This window comes from Amyelois transitella, chromosome 5, assembly GCF_032362555.1.
Source record: "Amyelois transitella isolate CPQ chromosome 5, ilAmyTran1.1, whole genome shotgun sequence".
Lineage (NCBI taxonomy): Eukaryota > Metazoa > Arthropoda > Insecta > Lepidoptera > Pyralidae > Amyelois > Amyelois transitella.
This window is the reverse complement of record NC_083508.1, coordinates 5,814,450-5,842,443: the sequence shown is the minus strand read 5'-3', so window position 1 is coordinate 5,842,443 and position 27,994 is coordinate 5,814,450. Positions and strand designations below refer to the sequence as shown.

Here is a 27,994-nt window from a genome sequence, read left to right as displayed (position 1 = left end):
GTTTCGTTTCTAAGAAAACAAAAAAGTACACTAAGAATAGAAAAAAGACATTATAAGTTATAATTTCTCCAATAAATCTTCACTTTAAGAACTGAAGTGTAGCATTATTTTTAAACCTTTTGAATTGTCATCCTTTTGTCAAACCTTTACCTATGCTTGTTTATCTCCTGCATCTTACTTATTTTAAACCTTGTTCCCATTTATTTGGGTTATCCCTCGCTAATTTGAGTTTGATACGAGTCGGGACACATCACACAGATTGGGCTAGCACCTACATAAATTCAAGGCTTGTTTTATGGGCCTTATTTAAGTATACTTCATTATAATAACTACTTATTATTACTTACTCAGGCGATAAAAAAATGTTTTTCATCGTGGCCAGGCCAAAGATCGAACCCGGGACCGAGGCAAAAAATACTACCACAGCGCATTACCACGGCACCCTTCAACGTCATTTCAAGGTCCTTCAAATCAAGGTATTATCAACAGTTTACGTATTAACAACTGTTCAAGCTCATATTTGTTCTTATATATGACTATTCTGTATATAGTCTTAGCTAGTACATGTTGTTGAAATGTTAAGGCAAGCGCGGTACACCGTTACGTACTCGCGAGTTGAGTGCACGGCCACGCGGTCGCCGACTTCAGCTATGACCCACGTCCCCTTCTGTGATATCCACCTAACCCATTGACAATATTGCCAGTGCAAAGTGACATTCGTATTTTATCCCACAAGAATAAATGTAAGAAACTAAGTTGTTAGAGCTAGCCAGTTAAAGATGAAAGCAATGCTTATCATGGAACAATCGTTCTGATGCAGGTTTTTACTAATATACTTTAAATTATACCTACTCCAAAAAAGAAAGCACTTCTTTTGTTATAAAACCATATGCTGTTTCGATTACAATATAATAAATGTAGGAAAAAATTAAACGATTCACCTACCAAATTTCACTGACATGTGTAGTGTGGGCACGCGGCTTTACGTATGTCGTGTGCTCGGCGTGCCATAAGTGTATCATACCGCCTTCTTCCTCCTAAAAAAACAGCACAAAAGACTCGACTATGTAAATGACGAAATTTCTGCCAATCCACTTTTTACTAATAACATGGTGCGACTCGGTGCCTCATTTCACTGCCAGCTGGGAGACGAGGAAGTGAGCTCACACAATGCATGAGACACAAATTACCGATTGCCAAAATCGAAACCGCGACGTCAATAGCACCGGTTGATTTTTTTTACTTGCCAGAATTTACTAAACAAACGGTGTTCAATGTTTTTTAAGCATAATAACGAAGATTGCATTGTGACTGAATTAGTCCTTATTTAAAGAATACTCGTATCTAGAACCACGTTTTTGTAATTAAATTTAGTAATTACATACCAAATTCAGTGATATCCGCGTAGGTGGAAAACTCATTCTTATGTCAATCAGTTTGATGAACTTTTGCAGCACCTCTTATTCTTTCTATTCGAGCCAACTGTAAAATGTAATTGAACCTATAATCATGCCTGTTTTTGCAAGTAATTATACATTTAAATTAGAAAAAAAGGATTAGATGTACTAAAAACTATTAAAAGATAATTTACTCAATAGCAATCTATTAACTGAAAATTTCAACAGTGTTATTATTATTAAAGCAGTCATTGTGCACATTGTGCATAGTAGGCGTTTGTTGTTGACACGGGACTATCATGTAATGTAGTAAAAAGTGATTGAAACCGGTCTGTGATCAAATGAAAGTTGGTTATAGGTAATGCACAGCACTTTCTCTACATGCTGCGCCCGCGTATCTAACTAAACAACATTTACATAGGTGCATCTATATCATATGATATTTATTATCTTTATAATCTAAAAATTAGGGACCTACCTCCGTGTAATCAAGCAGGAAACTTAAGTGGAATTCTTCCTTACTTGCTCTTGATTATTATATCCTATTAAATATATAGGCAATTCGATTAAATCGTATTTTTGTGTCATAAATTTCTTGTTTTAATGACATAATGTAAATTGAAAGTGTCATAAGATTCAATAATACCAAATCTGAAAAACGTGGGAAGTTGGCACACGCAGTTTCTATAGTAACTACCATTATTTTCTTATCAAAGATTTTATACGTAATCAGAAAAAGTTATGTTATGGAATCTTCGTATTGTATGTAAAAATTCATGTTACTCTATTAGTTTAGTTTCTGTTTAACTGATCATGAAAGTACTACTATTTAATATAATCTTAATCTCTGAAGTTCAAGCGTAGGTTTCCCAGTTTCCGAAAGACTTCACCCAACTCAAAGAGAACACCATTATTTCTTACGTAGGTATATATCATCGCCGAACTTAAAGCAAATTCGAACGTATCTACAACGGCTGACAAAGTGGATGATTTAAATAAAGTCAAGGGGGATCATTTGCGTCGCAAACAACTGCGGGGTCAGTAGACTCAGAGCGACGCAACTGCCGAAATTATCGCGGGCGGTACACGGGCCCGCCGCCCGCCGCCCGCCGCGGCCAACGAACGAGCCAAGGCCAACACCACTCCGAAAGAGGATCCCCTAAACGCTAAACAACACCTCGAGGAAACAACTAATTCTAACTCAAAAGTTTTATTAATCATCCCTTTATCGAATGAAATGTACAAAAGTAATTTAACAACCCTTAAGTTTTGGGGCTGGTATGCTAGTACTTGTTACAATCAATTAATTTCTATACCAAGTTATTACAATGTACTATTATTATGAAGGATATTTACACATTTCATCAATATTGATTGACGATTTAGCTGTCACCTTCTTTGTGACAAGAAGTGACAAATGATAGAGACTAACGCAATCTTTCATTATAGTTTCACTACGCAGTTCACGCACATAGACCTGCGCTGAATGCCATAGTAAGAATTTTAATATATCAAGAATTGTAATAATAGGTCTTTATCCTACAAGTGTAATTTAGTGTAGATACAAATAAGCTCTAGGCAAGCACAGTTTCATACATTCAGAAATAAAATCAATGTAATTTCAGTGGATCTCAGCATGCTGAATATATGTAAAATACCAATAACCCATCTTTCACCACAGGTGATATAAAAACCGAGGAGCTTACTTGGATGTGAGCGAAGCAAAAATGTGCATGAACGTTTGTATGTACAAAAAGTCAAATTATCAAACAAGAAATCAGGATATCATCTGTAGTCTGAATTATTTCGTAGTTGGCGTTATCATTGTGGGCGTATGGCGAGATGGTCGGAGTCGGAAGGCTGGGCGGGTAGCGGAAGCGCGGGTAGAGGTTCGGGCGCGGGGCGCGGCAGGTGGTAACGTCAACGCGCGGCCGTGAACTTTCTTCGGACACGTTTTCAGGAGCGAATGCTGCGCAATATTCCAACTGCGGCTCTCCCCGCGCGCCTCTAAGCTCCTCGCCTCTTCAAGGCATAACAGATTTTAAACTACGATAGATGATTGTGATAGCGACAACACAACGCTTGGGCCGCGTTTTTTATGGATATTTCACCAAAATTATTACAGATGTATCACAATAAAATTTTAACGTATTTTATCAGGCTTATCATCTTCACTGATGATCTTACCATACGATGTTCATAAAAATGTATTTAGTTTAGTTCCGAGTTCAAGTGACTCGTGTTCATTGAATATGGATATTATTCTCGCTTGAAGAAATTTTGACTAAAACAGTATTCTAATGCGATAGTTTTCCACGAATTGATCTAATGTAATGATCTTATATTTTCGCACGTATCTTTAATAATAATCTCCCTAATGACAGATAAACAACAAGGAAGAGGTGGAAGATGAACATTAACGTTTAATAACATTTATTATGTAACGTCATATTATGTGGTGATGATAATGAGTATTGAGTATACTCTAATTGAGGTCTCGGAATAATATGATGAAGAATTATCTGTCAATAATGAGGTCGAGTTAAATGTAACACAAGGAAATGAGAATGCACTTCCTCATTCTTGCGCGCTACGTGTTGGGTAGGTGAGTAGGTGCAATACAACGTAATGCAGCGTTGCGCGTGCGCACACCGCATGGAGATTATACAAGCGATGATGCGCTAGCGTCTGGACAGCCGCAATGCTCTGATTACGCGAGTACCGCGAGGATCTGCTGCGCAAGCACAAGTCTTCTCTCATTTCCACTCATTGCGTTATAATAACGTCTAATTAAACAAAGCTCTGGAATCTTGGACCAATATCCGATTTCAATGCTCTAATTGGCACGTTCGCGTTCGTTCGTGTTTCGGTCAGCGGGCTAGACTAGACTGTTCCATTAAATTTCTTTTGTGTTATTAGATTGCACTGAAAGTTATATTGAATATCGAATCTACGAAATTCAGATTTCTTGTTGTCTGTACGGACGGAGTAGAGACGACGTAGGGACGTAGAGACGGAGTAGGAAGTTTAACACTGTTTAATATCAAGGCGAGGTGACCAAATAGGGAAAGGGTTGGCGATCCTTGATTAAGACTACTATTTTACGATTACAAGTTACATAGTTACATTTAATTGGTTTAATATTAGGATACTTTTTGGTATGAAAATAATTGTGAGAAACGTAATAAGTTAGGTCTTATCTTTAATATGTTTACTTTATTACGTTTAGTTATTAAGAAAAAAAAGATTCAAGATCACAACGTAAAGATATTATTTAAAAAACATTCCACTGTTTAAATATCAAATCAATAAGAAGAACAAACAATTACGCGTCACTTACATGTGATTAGCATTACAAATTAATCTTGCTGTTGCGATTTTAAAGAGTTCACACATTATCAGTGCGGCCTCGACCAAATTGTTTGATAATGGCGTTAGACCGAGTGCGGTTTCCGTGTCATGTCACGTTGCCTTGGGCGCGACATTGCGGCTAATTCGGTGTCGACATTGACATGTTCCGATATTTGAAACAAGGAAACGATCCTAGCATGTTTTTCGACAGGGTCGCACGTTTTGCATCGTGCTATTTATTTCTAAGCAATAGTGAATAAATCATTTCCGCGTGGTCGTACTATATCTCATTGTATAATTTTGATATCGTAAGGTATCGTTCTAAGGTAAATATGGCTGCAGTCGAAATAATATACTCGCATTATAAAAATCATTTTTATTCTTGTTAGATCTTGAAACGACAAATTGTAAAATCGTATTTCAAATTAATTTACTCATTTGCCTAATTTAGCTACATTATTGTATTTCTCATTGGACTTCACCGATCTCCCAATTTACATGACATGTGGGTAAATAAATTATTTTAACACAAAAGATATAGGACATTTTCCTTATCCAACTCATAAGATTAACAAGGAGATTATTATTAGTTGCCACTACCTAAATAAGGCAGCGCCGGAGCGGGGCCCCAGGCTTTGGGCTATTAATTGAGCACACTCGACGAGTTGACCTTAACCTTGGCACGGGTTGCCGAATCAGCCGAGGTCGACCACGATTGAGCGCGTCCGGACACACGGTCTGTATGAGCTATTGAAATCAATAAACACCCACTAATAACCAAATTCTTTCAACTATTCGCAACATAGGAAGTAAAATGATTACAAATCATTTTGGCTAACATTATAATTTAGAATAATATTTAAATAAAAAAATTCTCTAAATTGAATTATATTTAATTAAATGTCTTTAATTTCGAGAAATTCACACTGTAATTCTTAATCAGGGAGAAATCGGTAGGTTATTGATGTGTGATGTTGAGGTGCGCGCCTGTTGTCGCCGCATGGCTCCGCAACCAATGGGGTAATTGACTTGTGCTGACCTCGCGCTGACTCGGAAAAACTCGGAGATTCTCGGTACTCTTCGTCGCTTACTGACACTTCAGTAAAAAAACAGACCTAAAAAAAAACAAAACAGAACAAACAGACCTAGCATTAGGAAGTACTACATCAATACCTAAGCTATCAAGATATTGATTTTCCATACAACATGACACGTAGGCATCGTAACGTAGTCAAATAGTCAATCAACGTTCATAGGTCATATCTAATTATTATTTAATATCTTTTATTAAATAAAAAACGAATGATTATCATTTACCTAAATAATTGAAATAATGAATAATTACGTCATAAATTTTTCACTTTACACCTAAATATTTTACAACCTACTTATAAATATTTTGTTCAACTTAAACGTGGTGTCAAAATATTGTTTTGGAATGGAATATGGTGAAGTATCAATCGTCCAGGATCATGTTTCGCAGCGTCGCCGCCTCGGAGACCTTGACCGCGCCGCCTGCAAACATTCGGGCTTCGCCCCAAGCCGGACTGCCAACGAAGCTCCTCGTGATTCCACAGAAATTTCCAGCCGACTCAAACGTGGCATTCGATTACAATGTTATTGCGCGTTCGTTACAAATGTTTATTTAGAAGACACGTGCACGTTTAGGTATATAACAATTAATCAATCATCATGTACATATGTCTGTACTTAATTGATACTTCAAGTGCAACCTCGACCTCATTTCTCCAATGAAGGGCATTTACTATTTGTTTCCTTTTTTCTCAGTTGGCAAATGTATCACGTACTTTGATCGGACAACTTAAAATTTGTAAATATTATAAAAATTGTATTCTGCTTTGATTGTTATTGTTAGCAACACAATCTTAAGATTGTGCGCGTTACCCTCAAGAAATAATGACATCGCACGTCATTTCACAAGGCCCTTGCGGTTGTCGGTCATAAAAGGTATCCTTGACCACATTCTTTGAGCAGAAAAGTTGTTAAACTAATTTACGACCGGGATAGTAAATAAAAAGTATGCAGTCCCGTTGAGGCATTCATCGGGCACGCTCTGCCATTGTGCACGTGTCCTTCGCCTGTCACAAGAAGGCCGGCCGCCACTCGCCCCCTTCATCCTTGTACCATATTTGGTACCCCTTTATATATTTCTTTCACAAAAGACTAAAAACTCGTTTGGTTTAACGAGTTTCACATGATATGTCTAAACCATACTTTAACTTGAATTTTGTCCATGATGTATAGTTTTATAACTGATAAAATAATACCATCTTACGGATACGAAAAACTAATCCGGAAGTTCAAAAAAACAGAAGCCATAAATTGCAAACAATATGGCATCGACTTTTTACAATTTGGTAAAAAATCGTTCGATCAATCGAGATCATCGAAAGCGAGTCCCGTCTCCTGGCTGCGGCCGTGGTCACAGCGAACAATGCAAACCGTACATGTGGCTACCGACTGACGGCACCCGTCTCCAACTTTTTGTCACTTCAAACTATTAAGCCGATAAAGGCCTTATTATTATCCAAATACGGTTCATATTCCTTTGCACGTTTGATAATATTACGACTCTAGCTTGAAATTCGATATTCGCACCCCGATATTAAAAAGTGAGGGCAGCGGAAGGAAGGAAAAAACAGGGTTCCTATTCACTTTCACGTTAATCGCTATTCACATATGGTGCACTTTTTGTGCTTTTATTATCCACCTCATTGTGTATAGAAAGGTCAAGCGGTTGACTTCTAAAAACAAAGTAGGTAAAAAATAAGAAAAAGGAAACATTTTTTTTTTTGACTTTAAGAATTTTTGTAGATATTTTCTTTCATATTGAACGGTTTATGTATATATATATGTGTATGTATATATTTTAATCGTTCTTCCAGCATACCAAAATTAAGAAAAGATCAATTTATGCTTATAATTATTATCACATAATTATGCTCTTTAACATACATACTTCTATATTTAACTAAAAATTGTTAAATGATATCAACGGATTTTTGTTCAATCCGGTGTTTTTATGAAAGAGTTAGGGATCGAATGCAGGTAGGTGGATGTTTGCGAAACCTTTTAAAAAAGCTTCCTTTTGTGCAAAAGGGAAAGTATCGAAGCGAAATAATTGTGGCAAAAAATTGTAAATACAGCCAAATGGGTGAACATCTTTCTGTGACACGGCGCGGAGCCCACGCACATACAATTCTAACCCTTTTATAACAATTCATAATCTGCTACTATTTTTTAAAACACGTGTGCGTGCATCTGGCGGGATAATAATAGCAACAAATATGAGATAACCTACCATATTTTGAGATAAAAATATTGCGCAAAATTTCTATAATGGAACAAAAACATGTTTACACCTTGCTTTGAATGAAAACGCTCCTAAAATCTGGCAATATTTTGATCGATCATTTCGTGTTTGGTAAAGACTAGTTACATTAAGTAGCAAATGTGTATATATTATAAAAAGCCAATAAAATCTCTACACGGCCGGCGAAGCTGCCATCTAAGGGCACCTACACAATGACGTGTTCGTTCTACTCTATTATTTTCTTTAACGCTATATCGAACCGCAAGACTGAAATAATTGCGTCATAAAACCCAAAGTTAGAGTTACTAGTTTTAGCGTATGCAAAGTTGACTCTTATAATTAAATGCTTCGAATATAGCGAAAATATTAAGCTAAATTTGAACAAAACAACATATTATTCATCACTCTGCTCCAAAAAGTAAATTCATATAAAATAATATTTCGTAGCACATCGTAGCTTTGTCGTAGCCATGTAGCTTCGCTTATTATAATTATTTCGTTATTCAACGGTGCCATCTTACTTGAGTTATTAGCCGATCTATGTTTATCTACATGAAAAAAAATAGTTTTCAATACGATACTGATTTATTAGCAAAAAAGCAGACAAATAAATGCGGTTTCCAATCATGTAGGAAGAATATTGCATTAAATATTGTAAATTCATTGCCTAAATTAAATAAAGGAGTTCAAATGCTACAATTCAGACCAACAAGTGTGCTAAGCCTGTAGCGCGGCTGGCCTTGACCGGCCTGCGCCAAAATTTCCAGGTCATTCACCCTCCGCGCCGCCCACCGCCGCTTGGCAGATCTCACATAAATAACACGTACGCTAAACAAAACTACACTCTATCATGCCATTAATAAGGCTCTGTATTAAAAGTATAACCGTAACACGCTGTTATATAAAGGCAGTGTTTATGTATCCATTGTTGATAGGAATACGTCGTAGGTGCGTGATAATTATGTGAAGTTATAAAAACACCTTGTTACGTATCTATACCTTGTTATCAGACGATAACGTTACACTTCTTATGGCGTCTTGAAAGAAGTAGGTATGTATACTTATGCTTATTTACTTCTTCAAGTTACATAAGAATTTAAATTATTTATTTTTATATGTACCTACCTACGTTTATTTTAATTTAATTTTGCATTGTCACAACTCACAAACTTTCAGTTATTTTGTGACTCTACCTACCTATATAATACCTAATATGACTGGTCAGTTTGTGTTGAGAATATTATCACATAGAGAAAGTGATCCGTTGTTTTGAATCCCGGAAGTGTTGCGTATATTTAAGGGGGTAGGAGGATAGAGGCAAGCGGGCAGCGGGTCAGTCCGTCACACAGCGACCTACAGCGCCTGCCATCCATTAGCTCGATTTCGTGTTCAAGTTCAGTCGCGTTCCATCACCAGAAATATTTTTGTAGTGTGACGCAACCGGCAGTCGCGTCCCACTCGAACGTTCGTTGGAGTCTCTGTCGGTGCCGCTCTCGCGCGACCTTGGCCGCGGTGCGCCGCAAGGTTCGGGTCTTCGAACTCGAACGCGGAGCGGGCCGAGGGGAACGGGGGCTCGCAACCCTCCAATCGCTCACCGCGCACGATTGTGCGCGCCAGCGATTGGTCCGTGCGGCGCGCGGCAATGACCTCGGAGACCGGAGTTCGAAGCGCGCCGATCCTCGCTTCGAAGCGCAGACCGGCAGGCTTCGGTGGCTCGTAGGAGCGAATATCGCTTGGCGAGCCGCGCTTAGTCGTCGAACTGATTGTATCGTACGGAGCGCTGATCTTTTTGCAGACTTTCACTCTTATAGGAAGGCTCGCGCGACTTGAAGCAAGAGCGCGCGCGGCCCTCGTTCAGTTCGTCGATCGAGCTCGAGTGAGTCGCACGCGGCGCGTGCAGCGGTAATATCGCGGGCGAGCGACCTTCATCCCTCCCGACTCGTGACGGACCGGCCGCGCATCTCGGCCCATGCACTCCTGTCCTATATTCGGAGGTAGAGCCGGGAGGACGTTTGTGACAGCTGGAGCCATCAGGCTCGGATGTGGCTTACGTGTAGTGTAGTGAGAAAAGACAATTAAATAGTTTTAAGTACCTACGTATGACTTTAGTGATGTCTCCCGACAGTAGCTACGGGCGCTACGATGCGCCTACGCCAACAGACAGCAGAATGATGAGTCCTGTTCATAAGGAGCGGGAACCAGAACTGCATATAGGTGGGACATACTATAATAAACATTGTTTACAAAAGTTTCGGATCAACATTAACATAATTTACCTAATTTACGGCATAGTAGAATCGCGAAATAGAACTTCCTACGTAGTGTAGAGCTTCGCTTAGTGGGTGGGTAGGTACTTACTAAGGTATACCTACCTAGATTTTCATATCAATTTTCAATAATTTGTTACTTGCTAACATCTTATTTATCAAATGTGCTTTTGTAGTCCTATCAACAGTTTCTATCTTGACGATCGTACCTTATGAGATTTCATTGGATTAATAACATTTGAGACGATGTGTACAACACAATAATAGAAAATAATAGAATACAATAATAGCAAACTATAGATTCTCGTATTTACATATATCGTCTATATTAATTGCGTACGTAGGTACATAGGTTATTAGTTATTACGCAAAAGATATTGGAGCTTTACTTTTTTCAGAAAATTTTGCTAAAGACTTGCACCAATTAATTGTAAAGAGTGTTTAGCTTCGTAAAATATGAAGAAAAATTATTATATGGATAATATTTTTTTTAAATATTATCCATATAATGAACTTTTTACCTACTTAACTATATCATGGAAATATTAGCCGGCGTTTTTAGACATATCCCTCAGTTCTCTCCAAGTTATTTCATCAAAATACCTACCTACGTTTCACTTGATTAATGATCATTTCTTTACTACAAATAAAAGGGTTACTGACATAAAGACTACATACAAGTTTGTATTCCATTGTCAAAACCATTCGCAGAACTAATATTTGATTAATCACCATGTCATTTCCACACGGCAGGGCCTCATGGAAAACAATTAAAACTGCATTGTGCAAAACTTGTACTGCAATCGTCAAATAATGCCATTTTAGCCCCTGCATACAATGATCGGGTTCAAATCGAACCGTAACTGCAGGGAGTCCCTGTATACTTGCAATCGATTACTAATGATCTTATCGGTAATCGATTTCTTCTACGAAAATTTCCCAACCTTTTCTATAAAGTTGACAAAGAGTTAACCGTTAACAGAAAATATTTTTACTAATGATCATTATCAGCAACGATCAAATATCACGGAGTTATAACAATAACAGACTAATGATGTAAGAAATTGTACGAAGTAAATAAACGCTTAGAGAGCAGGTTCGCTCGGCGACAGCTGCCTGGTCACACCACTTTTACTTTTCTCTCGCTGGGTTGCCGTCACATCACACCCGCTAGCTAACTATTCAGCCATAGGCGGTAATATCAGTAAGAGTATAAGCCAAAGTAGGTATAAGCCTGATTGGCTCTATGCAAAATCAATATAGGTATATTATTAGTGGTCCAATCGTGACATGATGAGATGTAAATATGACAAATTGCAAAATTTATATAATCACGTAGGTATTATTGAAAAAACTGCTACGAGTTACATTTTATCAGGCGTGTTCATGTTATTTTTAAGGACACATTTAAGACGTGCTGATGTTAATGGTAGAGTATTTATTTACAAACAAACATCGCCCTGACATAGATGGGGCAGTAGGCGGTCAGAACAGCCGCGTCAGTGGCTCGCACGGTCGAGCTCGCCGCGTTACGTGGTCGCAGCACTTTCTCGTTCGCTTTCCTCGCCTCTTAATTGACGTAACGAACGAACGACTCTCACACACGCTGGAAAGAAAAACGCGCCAGTTGCATCACACGAGGAGAAATGGCTGCATGCCACCGACTCTGTTGCAACTGCACTAGTTACGTTCCACGGCGCTTTCCCTGCTCTATTGTGATCCCCACTTTACTATGTATACGCACCGACGAAAGTGATGCACGAGATGAGATCGAATCACTTACAGCCCTCGCGTAACCGCCTCTAGAAAAAAGAAAGTAACATTATAGAAAGCGACGGCGGCGAACGTCGACCCGCGGCGAGTGGTGTGCGCCAGAAATAGAAAGTTTCTTCCAAAAGCCCATGGTGTTCCTTTAACTAATAAACAAACTCCGGGGCGAGGAAAGTGAGAGCAGCGAGGGCGCTCGAACCAGTTTCCCGATCGAGACGCCGCGCCCTTCCTGCTCGCCCCGCGGCCCTCTTGCTCGCCGTCATTGTAAATCACCTGTTGTAGTTTCGGGACGTCTCTATCTCTGACCTACTAACGAAACGACTTCGCTCGTTAACGGCTTCGCCGAATTTTACATCACTAATGATAGCACTTTACTAATAGTACTATGTTCAATTATGTGTTAGATAATAATAGCTGTCGCCTGACCTGCTGCCACATTATTAAGAACAATAAAGGAATTTATTATCAATTTAGCATAATCATAAATAACATTGTTATGCAGCGTTGAAGGGTCGTTGACTTTATCCAACTTGAATAGGGACTTTCTAAAATAGCTATTCAGTGTCACCTTGACGCACGCAACATGATGGTTGCGTCACTGCTTCGTTAGTTAAAGTGATTTCTGCTGGCTTCATTAAAATTTTTAGATAATTTCTAGATTATATTTTACAAGTGAGTATTTTTCAATCATTCAGTGCAAACGAATTCTATTCAGATTAGCGGTATTAGCTAAGAGAGAAACACAAATCACGCGACGTGTAAAAGCACGTGCTGCTGATAACATTTAACTTCCTAGTCTTTGTTTTGGTTTGCTTTTCTAATCTTAATGTCAATATTAAAACGTAGTTGCTAATGATCCCGATTACTTTTCTGACGTACTGCGAAAATACGGGTACGTTTAGGTAGGTACTTTTCAAAAATTAATGTTTTAAGGAAGAGATAGACAATAAGACAATATCGATCATTGCAATTCATATTATAGCTGATGTAGTCATATGACTACCAATTGACGACAACTCATCACATTACAAAAGCTGTGACTAATTTATTATGAGCGCAAGTTGAACGTTCGTTAGTCGACAAGGTCACCGAGTTATCGGTTAAATCACGTGCAAATGTTTGTTATACAAGCCTCGCTCGTCAGTCAGGATGTTTTACCAAACTCGGTCGAAAACGTAATCTTAACGAAGCTATAAATAACATGCAATACTTTGCTTATTACGAAAACTGATTGTTCACATGTTTTGTCAAGTTTTTTTACTTTACAGGTAATTAAAGTTTGGCAGCTCCATTAAGGATCTACTGTTATATTTTTTTTTTTTTTCAACTCTCAAGTATTAAAGATGTATATGTTATCTAACTTTATCCTTTGCTTGTTTCAGAATTCGATGGAACTACAGTGTTATGCAGAGTTTGTGGCGACAAAGCCAGTGGGTTCCATTACGGTGTCCATTCCTGTGAAGGGTGCAAGGTAATTATTGAACTTTCTTTTGCCTCATTTCAATATCTTAAATTTAATGTTTATTCAATACGAGTCTCGTCTTTATAATGCTCACTAGCACCACATTAATTTCAAGCTGTCTCACCACTCTTTGTTCTCTGTAATTAATGAACTTGTTTAGGTATAGTGACTGTTAGTGTCAGAAGATAGAAGTAATTTAATTGAGTCATGCATACGGGTAGTCTCGATGTCGATTGTCTGCGTCGGCAAGCAGGAAGCGTGGCTGCGGGTGACAGATCAGACCTCCGCCCCTCTCCCCCGCCCCCTGGGTATGTCTCGTCTCATACCAGCTGCTAGTGCACTAACACCAAGGTCGCAATACACGGAAAACAATCTCCTTGCATTCAGAGAACAAAGCCTGACCAGGTGACCTTAATAAATACAAACATGTAAATCTGATTGCACTATCGCTACTGACACTTTTTTATATCCTTGATAAAATAAAACACATCAATTTGCGGATAGGGTGGTCTCTTAATGAAATATGAATTACAAAATCCATAAACAATCGTGTGAACTTGTTAAAAAAGCTGTTTTCGATCCCGGGTCGACAACAGACAAGTTGGTACCTGCTTCGTCCTGATGGCGGAGGCCGGCCCATCGCCCCAATTCTTTTATATTTAATTTTTGTATCGATACCTGTCCCGTAGCAATCACAATCACACGGGAACCAGCGCTCTTTTAAATTAACTTACATTTTTAAAGTGCATAGAACGAGGTCAACTCAAATGACGAGGTTAAACGCCGTCACTTAGAAAAAAGACCCTCGGTGTAAGAATATTTATTACTTCCCCTATTATTTTCGACCACTATTTGTGTATGCAACATATGGCAGGTTCCCGGTAATCGTTGGGTCACGGGCTCACACGGAGACTGATGTATGGAATGGACACTTGAGATACATTGTCTTGTCATATTTACAATAAAGACTGCGCCCGCATACTTATTGCTTTTTTTTAAACAAAGTCCATCATTTTTATACAAAGAAAAACGTTACTTTAAAATTTCTTTATGAAAATATGCCGTTGCCTTACAGGATATTTATAAATGAACGAGCGAAAAAATAAAAGTAGAAAAACCAAACAGGTCGAGCATCTCGGATCCAAATAAAAGATGACGCGTCAAGGTCGTGGGCTCAGGCCAGACCCGGCCGTCCCCGGCGCGACTGCCAACTAATGTCAACAAACAGAAAATATCAAAATACGCTTTAAAATATAAGTACCATACGAAGCTAGGTATAAACTGACCTGACAGACCGATGATAGGTTATAAAAGACGAAATCATATAAATAATATTAACTTTTTATAAACGATAATACTTTAATAGTAAAAACTATTTTCTACCTCTAGTAAGATGTAAATTAACATAAAATATAAACAAATTACCTTAATTTATATGTAAAATATATATTTTAAAATAACACGTGCAAGGACGTTTGTATCGTTCGGGCGCATGTATTTTCTTGCTGCAATTAAATTAACCATCTAAAGAAGCAATAATCGGATAATTAATGATTCCATTAAATTCAATTTGCATTAGAGTCAGTAACCGATGCTGACCCGACAAAGGTTGCATACATGAGCGTGACAGCGATACAAGAAAGGAAGCAGACGGCTATTTTAGAAGTGCAAGTGTACAATAAACTGGTTTTGTACTTAACAAGTTAGTTTGGAGCTCGATGGGACAAAGCACAGAGCACTAAATCGCCCAACGACCGTCGGGGCTCTTCTTTGCCCTGTGGTACAAAGCATGTCCTTCGGCTCTCGGCCGTCTGGTGCATTGTGCAGCTATTAACCAGACGACTTTCAGATGATAATAGTCTCAAGATCACTCACTGGCTGCAGATAATTTATCGGTAGTTTGTCGACAACCATACTTAAGTACATATATGTGAATATACTCCGAGTCAAGGTGAACCAAAATGACACCAAAAATTAACGCATCATAGATGATATACGTATGATATGTAAAATGTATAATTAATGTGCTGAGACACCCCTATTTGAGGTAGGATAACCGTTCAGGATTCGATTAAAAAAAAATTAAGCCTGAAAAAAGGAATTATATAATTACTGAATAGAGTTTAATAAAAATACAAAATGTTAAAAAAGTGGTAAATACGAAGTAACTCACCTCGTTTATAGCAGTAATTCAAAAATTTCAAATCTTTTTAACTTGGAAAAATTGTCATTCGGACTGTAAGCGCCAACTAGCGATAAAAGTATGAAACTTTCATTTTAAAAGTTCAGCTACTAAGCGCGAGATGGCGCTATGTTTACTATAGCGACAGTGCTGCCACCAAGTTTGTGGAAACGTATGGAAAGTAAATGACGATGTATCGTTACTTCGCAGCGGCGGCGTAGCGTATGGAAACATAGTTTGGAAGTCAATGAACTCGGTTTATTCAATAATAATGTTTGTATTAATCAAAGGTACTCGTTCGTAGTGAAATATGTGGGGTATTCAAGTTATACTAATAAATTCAGACGTTGTATTCTATATTTGTTTCCGTTTCCATTAATTATTTTTTTAATACTTTTAATTAGTATGTACCTATATATAAATGCCTAAAAGTAACAATCACGAAACATAAACATTGCACGAATGAACACAAATATCAGTGGTGTGATATATACAAAGGTTTTCTTTGTTCTTTCATGACCGACTTATTTTCGAATGTTGTGGGTCGCTTATTTTTCGGCACCAATTCGTGGTGCAGGGCTTGCGGGCGTCGACCCCGGCATTCGCTTCACGACGCCCGTAAACAACTTTTACGGACAACGAATGTACGCGCAACGTGAACGTAACCCACATTATTTTTGAACTGTCAGCTTTTAAAGTTCATTGATCTTTTGAGCAGCCATATTTATTGGGATCATCGCGCGAGTGTCCATTTATGATTTCCTGTTGAATATATATGTAGGTAGTATATTTGCTGAACTTGATTGTTTACTAATCGCCTAATCTGATGAAACAATTAAAATAATGCAAGCAATTAATCTATTTAAATAAAACGAACTTATTATTATATATTTATTTTACATATTTGTCTATTATTTTTGTCAAAAGCTTTTATTCAGCTTAACACTGGATCACCTAATATAGGAAAGCAAAACATTATTTTATTTCCCACAATAACATTAAAAATTAATATAACTATCTCATTGGTGCTACTATTTAAAATTTTACGGAAAGAGTGAATGTATCGGCTTTTCATAATTCGTGAGCAGAAAATGAATCAGTAAACCTATCAGTATGACTCAGGTAGGCCAAGCCTTATCAAATAAACATCTGCACCGACAGGCACGTAGGGGACTGTTAGCCAGGAGGTCGCTTGCTAAGAAACTGATGCGTCAGCAGACTTCGCTCAAGTCATTGCCCTGCGCCGTTACATGTTGAATGAGCTGACGTCACTTACGAAATTTGGAGTGTTCTCTGTTTTCATTAAAACCATTTGTAGCAATTAATAAAAAAAATATTTAATAACATTCATGTCATGAATGTTAAGATGTTCTTATAGACAGTCATATTTATTATTTTTAAATTTACTCAGTAACTATTAAAGTAGTCAGGTACAGACTTATCAACATTCGCGTTCAAGATATTTGAATGAAAATACTAATCAATTCATAACTTGCTATGCTATGTTATTCTTCACAATTATAATAAGCAAAGACTACTTACAATACTCTACAGTTAGCAATAATCCAAAGCAATCTATGTCAATGTAACGTTAACGACCAAAAAAATGGGCGATCGCTTATCGCGGCGACTGACCGAGCAAGCGCCGTGGCTGGGCGGCCTACAATCAGCAAAGTCGCTATGTCGAAAAGCATAGATGGATGGCGGCTCGACCTACATACGACTGACGAAACCTTCTCTATATAACGCTATATTTATTTGTTCTACTTTTCGCTTTGTATGACTCAATGTATCTATATCTAGCCCATAACTTTGTGAGAACAAATAAACGATGTGACAAGAAACAACTGCTTTCAGCAAAAACGCTGTTGTAGATGTACTTCATTGATTGATTGATTGATCAAGTTATCATTATTAAATCAGCAAAAACGTTATATTAATCAGGAAAATTGTTAAAATACCTTTATACAAAATGTGTATTTTATTTGGGTTTTAGTGTTAGTTGATTTTAGTAAGAACGGAATGCAAACAGGATGATTTTCAGAGCTTATATTGAAGTCACCGTGTTAATTAGTCAGCGGTCGTTGACATATTGTGCTTATTTTAATTAAAACTTAAAGACCTTTTGATATGATAGTCTTCATTTATAAACATTTAATATGGAACCTTTGCTTCGATACAAAATTAGTCATTATCATATATTCTGTATAAATAACAGGAAAAGGTTTCGGAACCAATTTGGCATAAATAACGTTATGGCGGTGACAATTATAACGATTGATTTTATGAAAATGCCGGGAAAACGTAGATGTGTCATAAAATAGTTAACCGACTCACGAACTTTTAACGTCATTTTCTAACGTGTCTAGCGTACCAAAAGGAATGTCAATATAACAATTCACGAATATGCATGGCTAATACAACGCGAAATAATTCGACTGATATTTATCATAGATGTGAGAGGAGGTGAGGGACGAGCGAGGAAGGTTTTGTTTTCGCGGCATCAGGTCGACGACCGCGCGGTCGGTCAGTGCCCGCACTGCGACCAATTATGGGCCACTCGCACAGTACAATGGATCGATGGCAACGCGAAATTGGGCCAATGACCCGAACGCCTCTCGCGCTGAACGCTCGCTCTCTTACTACGGCGCAGCCTCCGTACCGTACTCACGAATCCATGTAATTAGTAGGTATGCACGTAAACACAAAATACTACAAAATTATTTGAACCCCACCAAACAACCGTTGGAATAAAGAATTAGTGTCTAGTATAAAGTAGGGCAAATATTATTTATTATGAAATTTATTATTCACTACTAGTAGGCATATATATATTTACCATATTAAAAAAGAGTTTTAATAATAAATCCCGCCTTCACTTCAACTTAAACAAAATCACCCTCAAGAAAGATCATATTAAAAATATATTAAATAATTAATATATACATAAGCACTCGTATCAATTCGATGGTTAATTATATTACAATACAACCCCCTAGAGAAGAGCGCGCGCGCATTGAGGTAGGCCGTGACGTGTCCTGACGTCATCAGGCGTAAAGCCGGTCGACGACCTGAGCGAGCTGCGCCCTAGCTCCCGGGCCATAGGGGTGCGGAGGGGAAGGGCGGTGGTTGTGCAATCGAACGGTCGACGACCCGGGGTGAACGGCCGTGCGCCGCGACGCCGCCGGGATGCGCCCGGCCTATATCCGCCGCACCGGTGCAGCGGCAGCAGCGCATTCTAGAGCGGCGTGGACCGTTAGGAGCGCGAACGGAGGGATTGCGAGGGGGCCGGGGGCACTCTCACTTTCTCGGTTGGGTCGGCGTCCGACAAGTAGGTCGCGCGGGTAACTGTGCGCCGAGCGACGCAGCGCCGCACAGTACGCTGTCAGTCGCCAACCGTGTCGGTGCAGTCGAAAGCCTATTGCAGAGAACAGTCACGTCACAGTGAGCTAGGAGAGTGGTGGTGCTTGTGGCGAGTGTGTGCTAGTGAATGGTGCGTGCGATGTCGTGCGGCGCTGAACTGCGCGAGCGACACTCGGTACTAGTGAGCATGTTGGAGGCGCGCCGGGAGTCCTCGGACTCTGGCTGCTCCAGTGACGAGAGCTCGGACATTGAGCGAGATTCTAACTGTCGCTGTGATCCCCAGGGCTTCTTTCGGCGGTCCATACAACAGAAGATCCAGTACAGGCCCTGCACGAAAAACCAACAGTGCTCCATCCTTAGAATCAACAGAAATCGGTGTCAGTATTGCAGACTGAAAAAATGCATCGCTGTTGGCATGAGCAGAGATGGTGAGTAGAAAATATTTTTATTTGTATTAAGAAAAATATATATATATTATAATATTATAAAGTCAAAATCAATTCATTGTAAACTTATTGTATAAAATTTTTATCAAATTTTTAAAATTTTGTCATCTTATTGAAATCTCAAAATAAAATTATATTCATTGAGTAAACGTAAAATAAATAGGCAAGAAATAGGTCGCGGCGGCACATATCAGCCTGTGCGAAATTATGTAACTAAGTGTTAATTGGTGTAGTATGGTACTCGTAGATGCGTGAACACGTATGCAACGAGTCACCGACTGCCTACGCAATTAGCAAGGGAAGGTCGTCCGCGCGCCATCTCAATGCGCCAAGTGGGACGAGCGAGACGCAGCGCAAGACGCGTGCGCCTCTGGCGCGGACAGATCCTATTTCGCGAGCGTAGGGGGGCGCATCGTGTGGGAGGTCGGTTATGCAAGCGCGGGTGAGCGCACGCTAAGCGGGTCGACGGCCGTGCACTGCGTACCCGCCGTTGTTGCGACACTCGCCCGCCTGTACCCGCTAAACCGCGGTGAAAGCGGAGAAAGGCGCATTTCGTAAGCGCGAGAGTGAAATTTATGTTTTCACTTTCGTAATAAAGTTCGTTGCTCTTTGATAGATTCACTGCATGCAAATTAAATTTTGTGATCATTCCAGTATACGACATTTACGATTTCTATATTATGATCATGGATACGGAGAGAACCAATAAGAATGCTTTATTACGATTTTTAAGAAATTTAATGCAATCTGGTAAATAACAGGTTAAAAAATACTTATACATTAATTAAATCAAAGAATTTTTTTAAGAAAATTAATAAATCACATTATCAGTGTGATTTGGTTGAAATTAAAACTAAAAAATGTGAATTCAATTTTAATTATTGTAATTTAATAATATAAAAAGTCTCAAAAGTCCTTACAAATCTTATCACAAACACTAGTTTGATTTATAAATTGTAACATTAGTTCTGCCGCTCGACGATAGATGGCGCGCTGCCGACCACAGCGCTATCATTAAACTTGCGGCATTTTCCTGAACTATGTCAATACTTTTGTTGATCACAATATTTTTTTATCCTTTTAATAATTTAGTAATCATGTTCAATAACAGAACATGATTTCGCTTTCTTTTATATCCCACTTATTTTAAATTTAGTCCCCCTGCTTCTAATATTGTAGGTATTCATAATAATTAATTCTTCGATCATTTTATTTCATTTCAGCTGTCTTAATTGGAGTCTATCAAAAAGTAAATTATTTGTAACCTGGACTCACGGCGTCATAATTATTATTAAAAAAAAAATGTTTCTTTATAAAGAGTGATGAGTTATCTTACAAAATACATTAAAAAAGAAAATCGAACATAAATCACTTAATAGCGCTACATGCTACGTACACGAATTTTGAATAACTACGTGTAAATTAAAAGGTCCAGATAGGCACAAAATAAAATAGTTTTTCAAACTTTTACAATGCAGAAATCTAAAAACAATAAAATAAATGTAAATCACTACGACATGAGATCGAGCGATTGCAATAAAATAAAGTTTCCATTGCAATTTTGTTAGGTAAATTGGTAATGGTCCTCATTCGCATATGTTCACAAATCGTCAAGGTTCAAATGTTAGGTAGCGCGTGCTGGTAGAGGGGTTTGCGGGGCGGAAGGGGAGGGGAGGTATATTCGCGGGGGCAGGGGCCTGCGCGGAGTTTATTGACGGCTCCCCCCCTCCTTCTCCCCCCGCATCAAGTTCAAGGTTGGCTCGGCGCGCGCCGCGGCGCAGTGCGAGGGAGTCCGGCCCGCGCACCGGTCGTCAGCCCTCTTTGCTATCGCTATGTCATTACGACGCTTCGCAGTCGGCCACGAGTACGCGACCATCGCTCACAGTGACTGCTCCAGTGTAGGCTCCGACTAAGCCCTACTTGCGCTTTTGGATTACTGCCTGTTGGGATTACAGTGTCTGTGCTTATAAAATAAATATAATACGAGTGCTATGTGACATTCTACCTAGTGATTAATTCAAATTAGTCATAAACTAACAAATAGTTACCAACTTATAGTTATCTGTGGCCATTGGCTGTGAATTAGTATTAGTGATAAACTGATATGGTGTCAGACATGGGAGAAGATTTGCCAATCCTTAAAGGCATCCTCAATGGAGTCGTGAAATATCACAATGCTCGTATGTATTTTTTTTATAGTAGACGTATATTTTTAAAATTTTTGCTAATTTATTTCGACTATCGTAGCTTCTGCTACGAAGTTCGTAGCACTTCCAATTCTTGTTATAACTTTTTATAGACAGTCAATATTTTTTATGAGATTATTATTTATATTACTTATTTATATATTATTATAAATTATAAATTTATAAATAATTAATATTTATGTATTCATTGCTTACTTTGTTACTATTGTATTTAAATTTCAATGAATGAAAATACGTTTTAATGATTTAAAACGTGTGATAGTGTTTGTATGTTTACATATTTTATGAATATGTTTAGATTGTTTCGTATTAAGTCGCCACTATAATAAACTACTCAAACGGACTTCATCAATTAATACAGCGTTAACGATAAATAGCGTCACAAAATTAAACCTACCGTGATACAACTTCCTTCACGTAAACAATGAGTTGTGTGGTTTATAATATATGCTGATTCATAATATTGGAAATAAAAAAGAAATACATTTTCTAAATTAAAGGTTGCATAAAAAAGATTTAACATTGAATGATAATATATACATAGCACGATATAATATCGAGCGAACAATAAGTAGGTGTAGTGCATCTGTCGCGGCCGCGGCCCACATCCCGCAGCGAAAGTCGGGAGAAATGGCGAGAGGGCGCTCTCCGCTTTCATTTTCAACAGCGCGCCGCGGACAACACTTTCACCGGCGCGGGCGCACAAATGTCGCAACCGCCGCGTGCGTTCCTACCACTTACTACCTTTCGGTTCGCGGCATGTCTACTGAGAAAGTCGTAACACTTTTTAACGTGACTTCGCGTTTCGCGCTTTGTCACTCTTCATGCAAACTAGTTCATTTCACCGCTCTCAGCCCCACGGATTTGGCAACAAGGGTGGCCGCCGACGGGCGATGAACTCTACCCTCGTGCCGTCAGCTGCATATGCACATGGCTCAGTGTGTGCCCGCATACATGCGCACTCCGAGACAGCTGCTACCCGACCTATTCGTATATTTAGCCACGACCTTGCGCAACGTTTCTCTTGTTAGCTCCCGCTTTTTATTTGAATACATGTCGTCTGGTGCATTTGCATACATATTTGTTAAAACGACTTATTTGCATATTCTGAATTACGTTTTCTTTTGTTGCAGCCGTCCGATTCGGACGCGTGCCAAAGCGCGAGAAAGCGCGAATCCTTGCTGCCATGCAGCAGTCGTCGACGAGCCGCGCCCACGAGGCACTGGCGGCCGCGGAGCTGGACGACGGCCCCCGGCTGCTGGCGCGGGTGGTGCGAGCTCATCTCGACACCTGCGAGTTCACCAGAGAACGCGTCGCTGCGATGCGCAAGCGTGCTCGCGATTGTCCCACCTATTCACAACCAACTTTGGTGAGTATTCTAGAATAAACATTTTAATTAAGCATTTTGACAATACTTTAATGATGAATACTATTTTGTTATTTATTTTATGCTTATACCCATTCTCCTATTGTTACAGGCATGCCCACTAAACCCGGCGCCAGAGTTGCAGTCAGAAAAAGAATTTTCACAAAGATTTGCACACGTGATTCGTGGTGTGATCGACTTCGCCGGTCTCATTCCCGGTTTCCAGCTGCTCACTCAGGACGACAAGTTCACGTTGCTCAAGAGTGGCCTCTTTGATGCGCTATTCGTGCGACTCATCTGCATGTTTGACGCGCCGCTCAATAGCATTATCTGTCTAAACGGCCAGCTCATGAAGCGGGACTCCATCCAGAGCGGTGCCAATGCAAGGTTCCTTGTAGACTCTACATTTAAATTTGCCGAGCGTATGAATTCTATGAACTTAACAGATGCGGAAATCGGCTTATTCTGCGCTATCGTTCTCATTACGCCTGACAGGCCAGGTTTACGGAATATTGAACTAGTTGAGAGAATGCATTCAAGACTCAAGGCGTGCTTACAGACTGTAATCGCACAGAATAGGTCTGACAGACCTGGCTTCCTTCGCGAGTTGATGGATACTCTTCCTGATTTACGAACACTTAGTACACTCCACACGGAAAAGTTGGTTGTATTTCGCACGGAGCATAAAGAGCTGTTGCGGCAACAAATGTGGGGCGAAGAAGAAGGGGTATCATGGGCAGACTCAGTTGCAGATGAATCCGCACGAAGCCCTATAGGGTCAGTATCCAGCAGTGAATCTGGAGAAACGGCTGGTGATTGCGGCACTCCACTTTTGGCCGCAACTCTAGCTGGCAGACGACGCCTCGACTCCCGAGGCTCCGTCGATGAAGAAGCGCTAGGCGTGGCTCATCTTGCTCACAATGGACTCACTGTCACTCCCGTGCGTCCACCGCCACGCTACCGAAAGCTCGATTCGCCTACAGATTCTGGTATCGAGTCTGGCAATGAGAAACATGAGAGAATAGTCGGCCCCGGCTCTGGCTGCTCCAGCCCCAGGTCGTCCCTCGAAGAACACTCTGAGGACAGACGACCAATTGCACCAGCAGACGATATGCCTGTGCTCAAGCGCGTTCTGCAGGCGCCACCTCTATATGACGCCGGTTTGCTAATGGACGAAGCTTACAAACCGCACAAGAAATTCCGAGCAATGCGTCGTGACACAGGTGAAGCCGAGGCACGCCCAGTGAGGCCGACGCCGTCGCCGCAGCCACCGCAGCACCCACATCCCGCGAGTCCTGTACACCCAGCCCATTCGCCGCGGCCAATGCGAGCATCTCTTTCATCAACGCATTCTGTATTGGCTAAAAGTTTGATGGAAGGCCCACGGATGACCCCTGAGCAGCTAAAGCGCACAGACATCATCCAACAGTATATGCGACGCGGTGAGACCAGCGCCGCTGAAGGCTGCCCGCTGCGAGCTGGCGGTCTGCTAACTTGCTACCGGGGTACTTCGCCGGCGCCGCAGTCAGTGCTAGCGCTCCAAGTAGACGTGGCGGAGGCCGATGCGCCACAGCCCTTGAACCTATCCAAAAAGTCGCCATCGCCATCGCCGCCTCCGCCGCCCCCGCGCTCCTACATGCCACCCATGTTACCGGCGTGAGGCCGGCCCGCGGAGCCGCACGTCTCCGCCACCCCACCCCGACCTACTTTAAATTAATGAAAAACTAGTTTAATCGTTCGCAGATCGTTTTAATATATTATATGTGATAATTCGTTTAGGACGCGTGCGTGCGTGGCCGGCGCCGGACGAGGAGAGCGCAATAGACTGAAAAATAATTTAAGACTATAAGTGTAATTTATATGCAATGCAGCGCCGGTCGCGGTGTGTTTGTGTGTGTATTGTATGTGCGTATGTGAGCGTGCTCAGTCATTTGTTTGTTAATATGACAGGTTGTCGAATTAAAATAAAACAAACTTGTAAAAATTTAAACATGTTTTTTATTCCTTACATACATCCTTAAATTTACTTGAACTATATGAAAATTGAAGTCTAATTGAAGGAAATAAGATACATAAGAATAATCAAATACCAACAGATAGATACTGACTTAGTATTTATAATTGTTATTATTAATGTCACATTAATTCACATTATATAATGTACACTCCCGATTTGACATTTATACTCTATTCTAGAACTAAATTTCCACTTATATGTGACAGAAATGCTACAAAAAATAAATTATGAATCACTTAGGTATAATTGAATTATTTAGTTTTTTGGTTCTAAGGGCCACCTTAGAATGCCAATGTTCGAATGTTGTAGACAAACAAGTTCTTCAATAAATTGTAATTCAAAGTTTATGCTGATGCAGTAAGTGCTCTTGAAGGTCCTGTGTCCGTCTAGATCTGATGAAAACTTCATCAAAATCATTATTGTAATTTTTAGGTTTTTTTTATGAGATTGGATAAATTCAAAGTTTCAACAATCAATTTTTATCACTGACTTGACGATTTTGTAGCACAGTCTGCGATCGCCTTTATTATCGGCTCTACACGCGTCGTAGCACATGCTAGAACCACTACGAATTGAGACACCGCTACGTACTCGTACCAGTACCGATAGTCATAGGCTCAATTTACATTCTTAAATTACTGATTACACCCAAACAGTATCTAATTTAAAAATATTATCTGTATAAACGGCGCCATTCGGTAATGATGCGACGACAAAAAAGACTAAAAATGAAAAAAAGTCGCAACACGCATTTAAACAAAGTTTAATCCAGCCACTCGAGAGACATACTGGTAAATTTGTGCAATAAGTAAAACATAGAGAAACCTTAAAACAAAGTATTTTTTCACTCATCAATAGTCTGACTGTATATCACCAAAATAAAAAACCGAAGTAAGCGTAATATAAATTTTCATCGACTTTACCGTGACTTTGACTAAGAAATACAGATAGTTAAGCAAAAAAAGAAATTTTTCACTACAGATTAACCAATCAAGTTCATCTGACTAAAGCATTTTGCCAGTATAAAAAATGGCTTACCGCAAAACCTGCTATTTCTTTTCAAACGGCGTCTAAAACTAGAAGGGCGGTGTCGGTCGTCGACCTACGGCCGATGGCCGCGACGCGCCGACTTCCGTACCACTGCCGCTTCCAGCTGACCCCCGTGGTTCCGTGTTCTCAATACCACTTCCATACAATGATTGACCAAGGTTTGTGGTAAATAACCGGGTTGATATAATTAGCGTTTTTATTATATCTCCTTTTTTATAGAAATTTTAGAGGAAGTGGAGTTTTTGTAGCAGAAACACATTAAGATGTCAAAACTAGCTACATAATTAAAAAAATATAAATTAAAAAATAATAGCGTCTAAGATAGAGTGTAGAATAAACAATTGAGGGACACATACAAAACTGGGATACCTGACCCCCGCGCTAGTTCCGTGTTCTCAATAGCAATGATTGACCAAGGTCTGCGGTAAATAATCGCTTGTTTGATTAGCGTTTATACGAGTACTACTCTGTCAAGAAAGTAGCAGGAAAAGATCAATAATACACAATCTGTTTGTTTTTCATCCAAATTTATTTTATCACCTTCAAAATATGCTCCTTTAGAAACGATACACTTACGCCAACGAATAATCCAATCATCAAAACATTTTTTAAACGCTGTTTCCGGAATTGAGGTCAGTTCTCGCCGCGAATTCTCTTTTATGTCTTCTACCGATTGAAAACGGGTGCCACGAAGTGGTAATTTGAGTTTAGGAAAAAGAAAAAAGTCGGCTGGAGCCATATCTGGTGAATATGGTGGTTGCTCGATGGTATTTGTTGAGTGTTTGGTTAAAAATTCGTTCACAATGATGGCCTTGTGCGAAGGTGCATTATCATGGTGCAAAATCCAAGAATTTTCTTTCCACAAATCTGGCCTTTTTCGTCGGATTTGCTCTCTTAAACTCCGCATAACACTCAAATAATATTCCTTATTTACCGTTTGACCTTCCGGCAAGAATTCCGAGTGCACAACACCGCGATAGTCAAAGAAAACAGTCAACATGACTTTGACTTTTGAATGACTTTGGCGTGGTTTTTTCGGTTTCGGTTCAGTTGGAAGGCGCCACTCCGAAGCTTGTTGACTAGTTTGCATGTCAAACTCGTAAACCCACGTCTCGTCACCAGTAACAATGCGTTTCATGAATGTTAGGTCGGAATTCACTCGTTCTAGCATGTCCTCAGCGACTCTCATGCGATTGAGTTTTTGAAAAAAATTCAGGTCTTTTGGGACTAGCCGAGCGGCAACATGTTTCATACCCAAATTATTAGTTAAAATGGTACGGATCGACTCGTGAGATACAGAAAGTTCGGTGGCTATCTCTCTCAAAGTTGAATGAGGATTTTCAGTCACTATTTCCTTCACTTTTGCGATGTTAACTTCAGTTGCAGACGTTGATGGCCTACCAGAGCGAGGCAAATCTTCCATCACATCTCGACCGCTTTTGAACGCTTTGTACCACTCATAAGCACGAGTTTTTGATAAAGTCGATTCACCGTAAGCCTTCTGTAACATTTTCAGTGACTCCGAACACGATATTCCATTGGCAATGCAAAATTTAAGACAAACTCTTTGTTCGATGTTTTTATCCATTATGAAATTAGCAATACACACTAGATATGATATAACTAAAAATAGCACTGTATTTAATGTAAACAACAAATGCAACTCAAACTCCGCGCCAAAATGGAAAACAGTTGTGCCAATCTAACAACAACAAAAAAAACAAAAATTTGAATTTGGAACCATAAATAAATAATCCATTCCCGATACTTTTCTGACTGAAT

At 39.5% G+C, this 27,994-nt stretch overlaps 1 protein-coding gene across 4 annotated transcripts in view; it reads left to right on the top strand.

The window, feature by feature from the left end:
• Positions 1–25,135, top strand: part of LOC106139092 (ecdysone-inducible protein E75) — a 96,844-nt gene extending 71,709 nt beyond the window's left edge. For 2 of the 4 annotated variants that reach the window (XM_013340454.2, XM_060944499.1), the window contains exons 2-5: positions 13,502–13,590; positions 19,410–19,554; positions 22,913–23,148; positions 23,258–25,135. In XM_013340454.2, the coding sequence (XP_013195908.1) occupies positions 13,502–13,590; positions 19,410–19,554; positions 22,913–23,148; positions 23,258–24,805 (2,018 nt within the window). In that variant the 3' untranslated portion in view covers positions 24,806–25,135. Of the gene's footprint in view, positions 1–9,954; positions 10,297–13,501; positions 13,591–19,409; positions 19,555–21,336; positions 21,753–22,912; positions 23,149–23,257 lie in introns of those variants that run through there. The other 2 variants (XM_013340455.2, XM_013340459.2) reach the window with 2 other exon arrangements.
• The last annotated feature ends 2,859 nt before the right edge of the window (positions 25,136–27,994 follow it).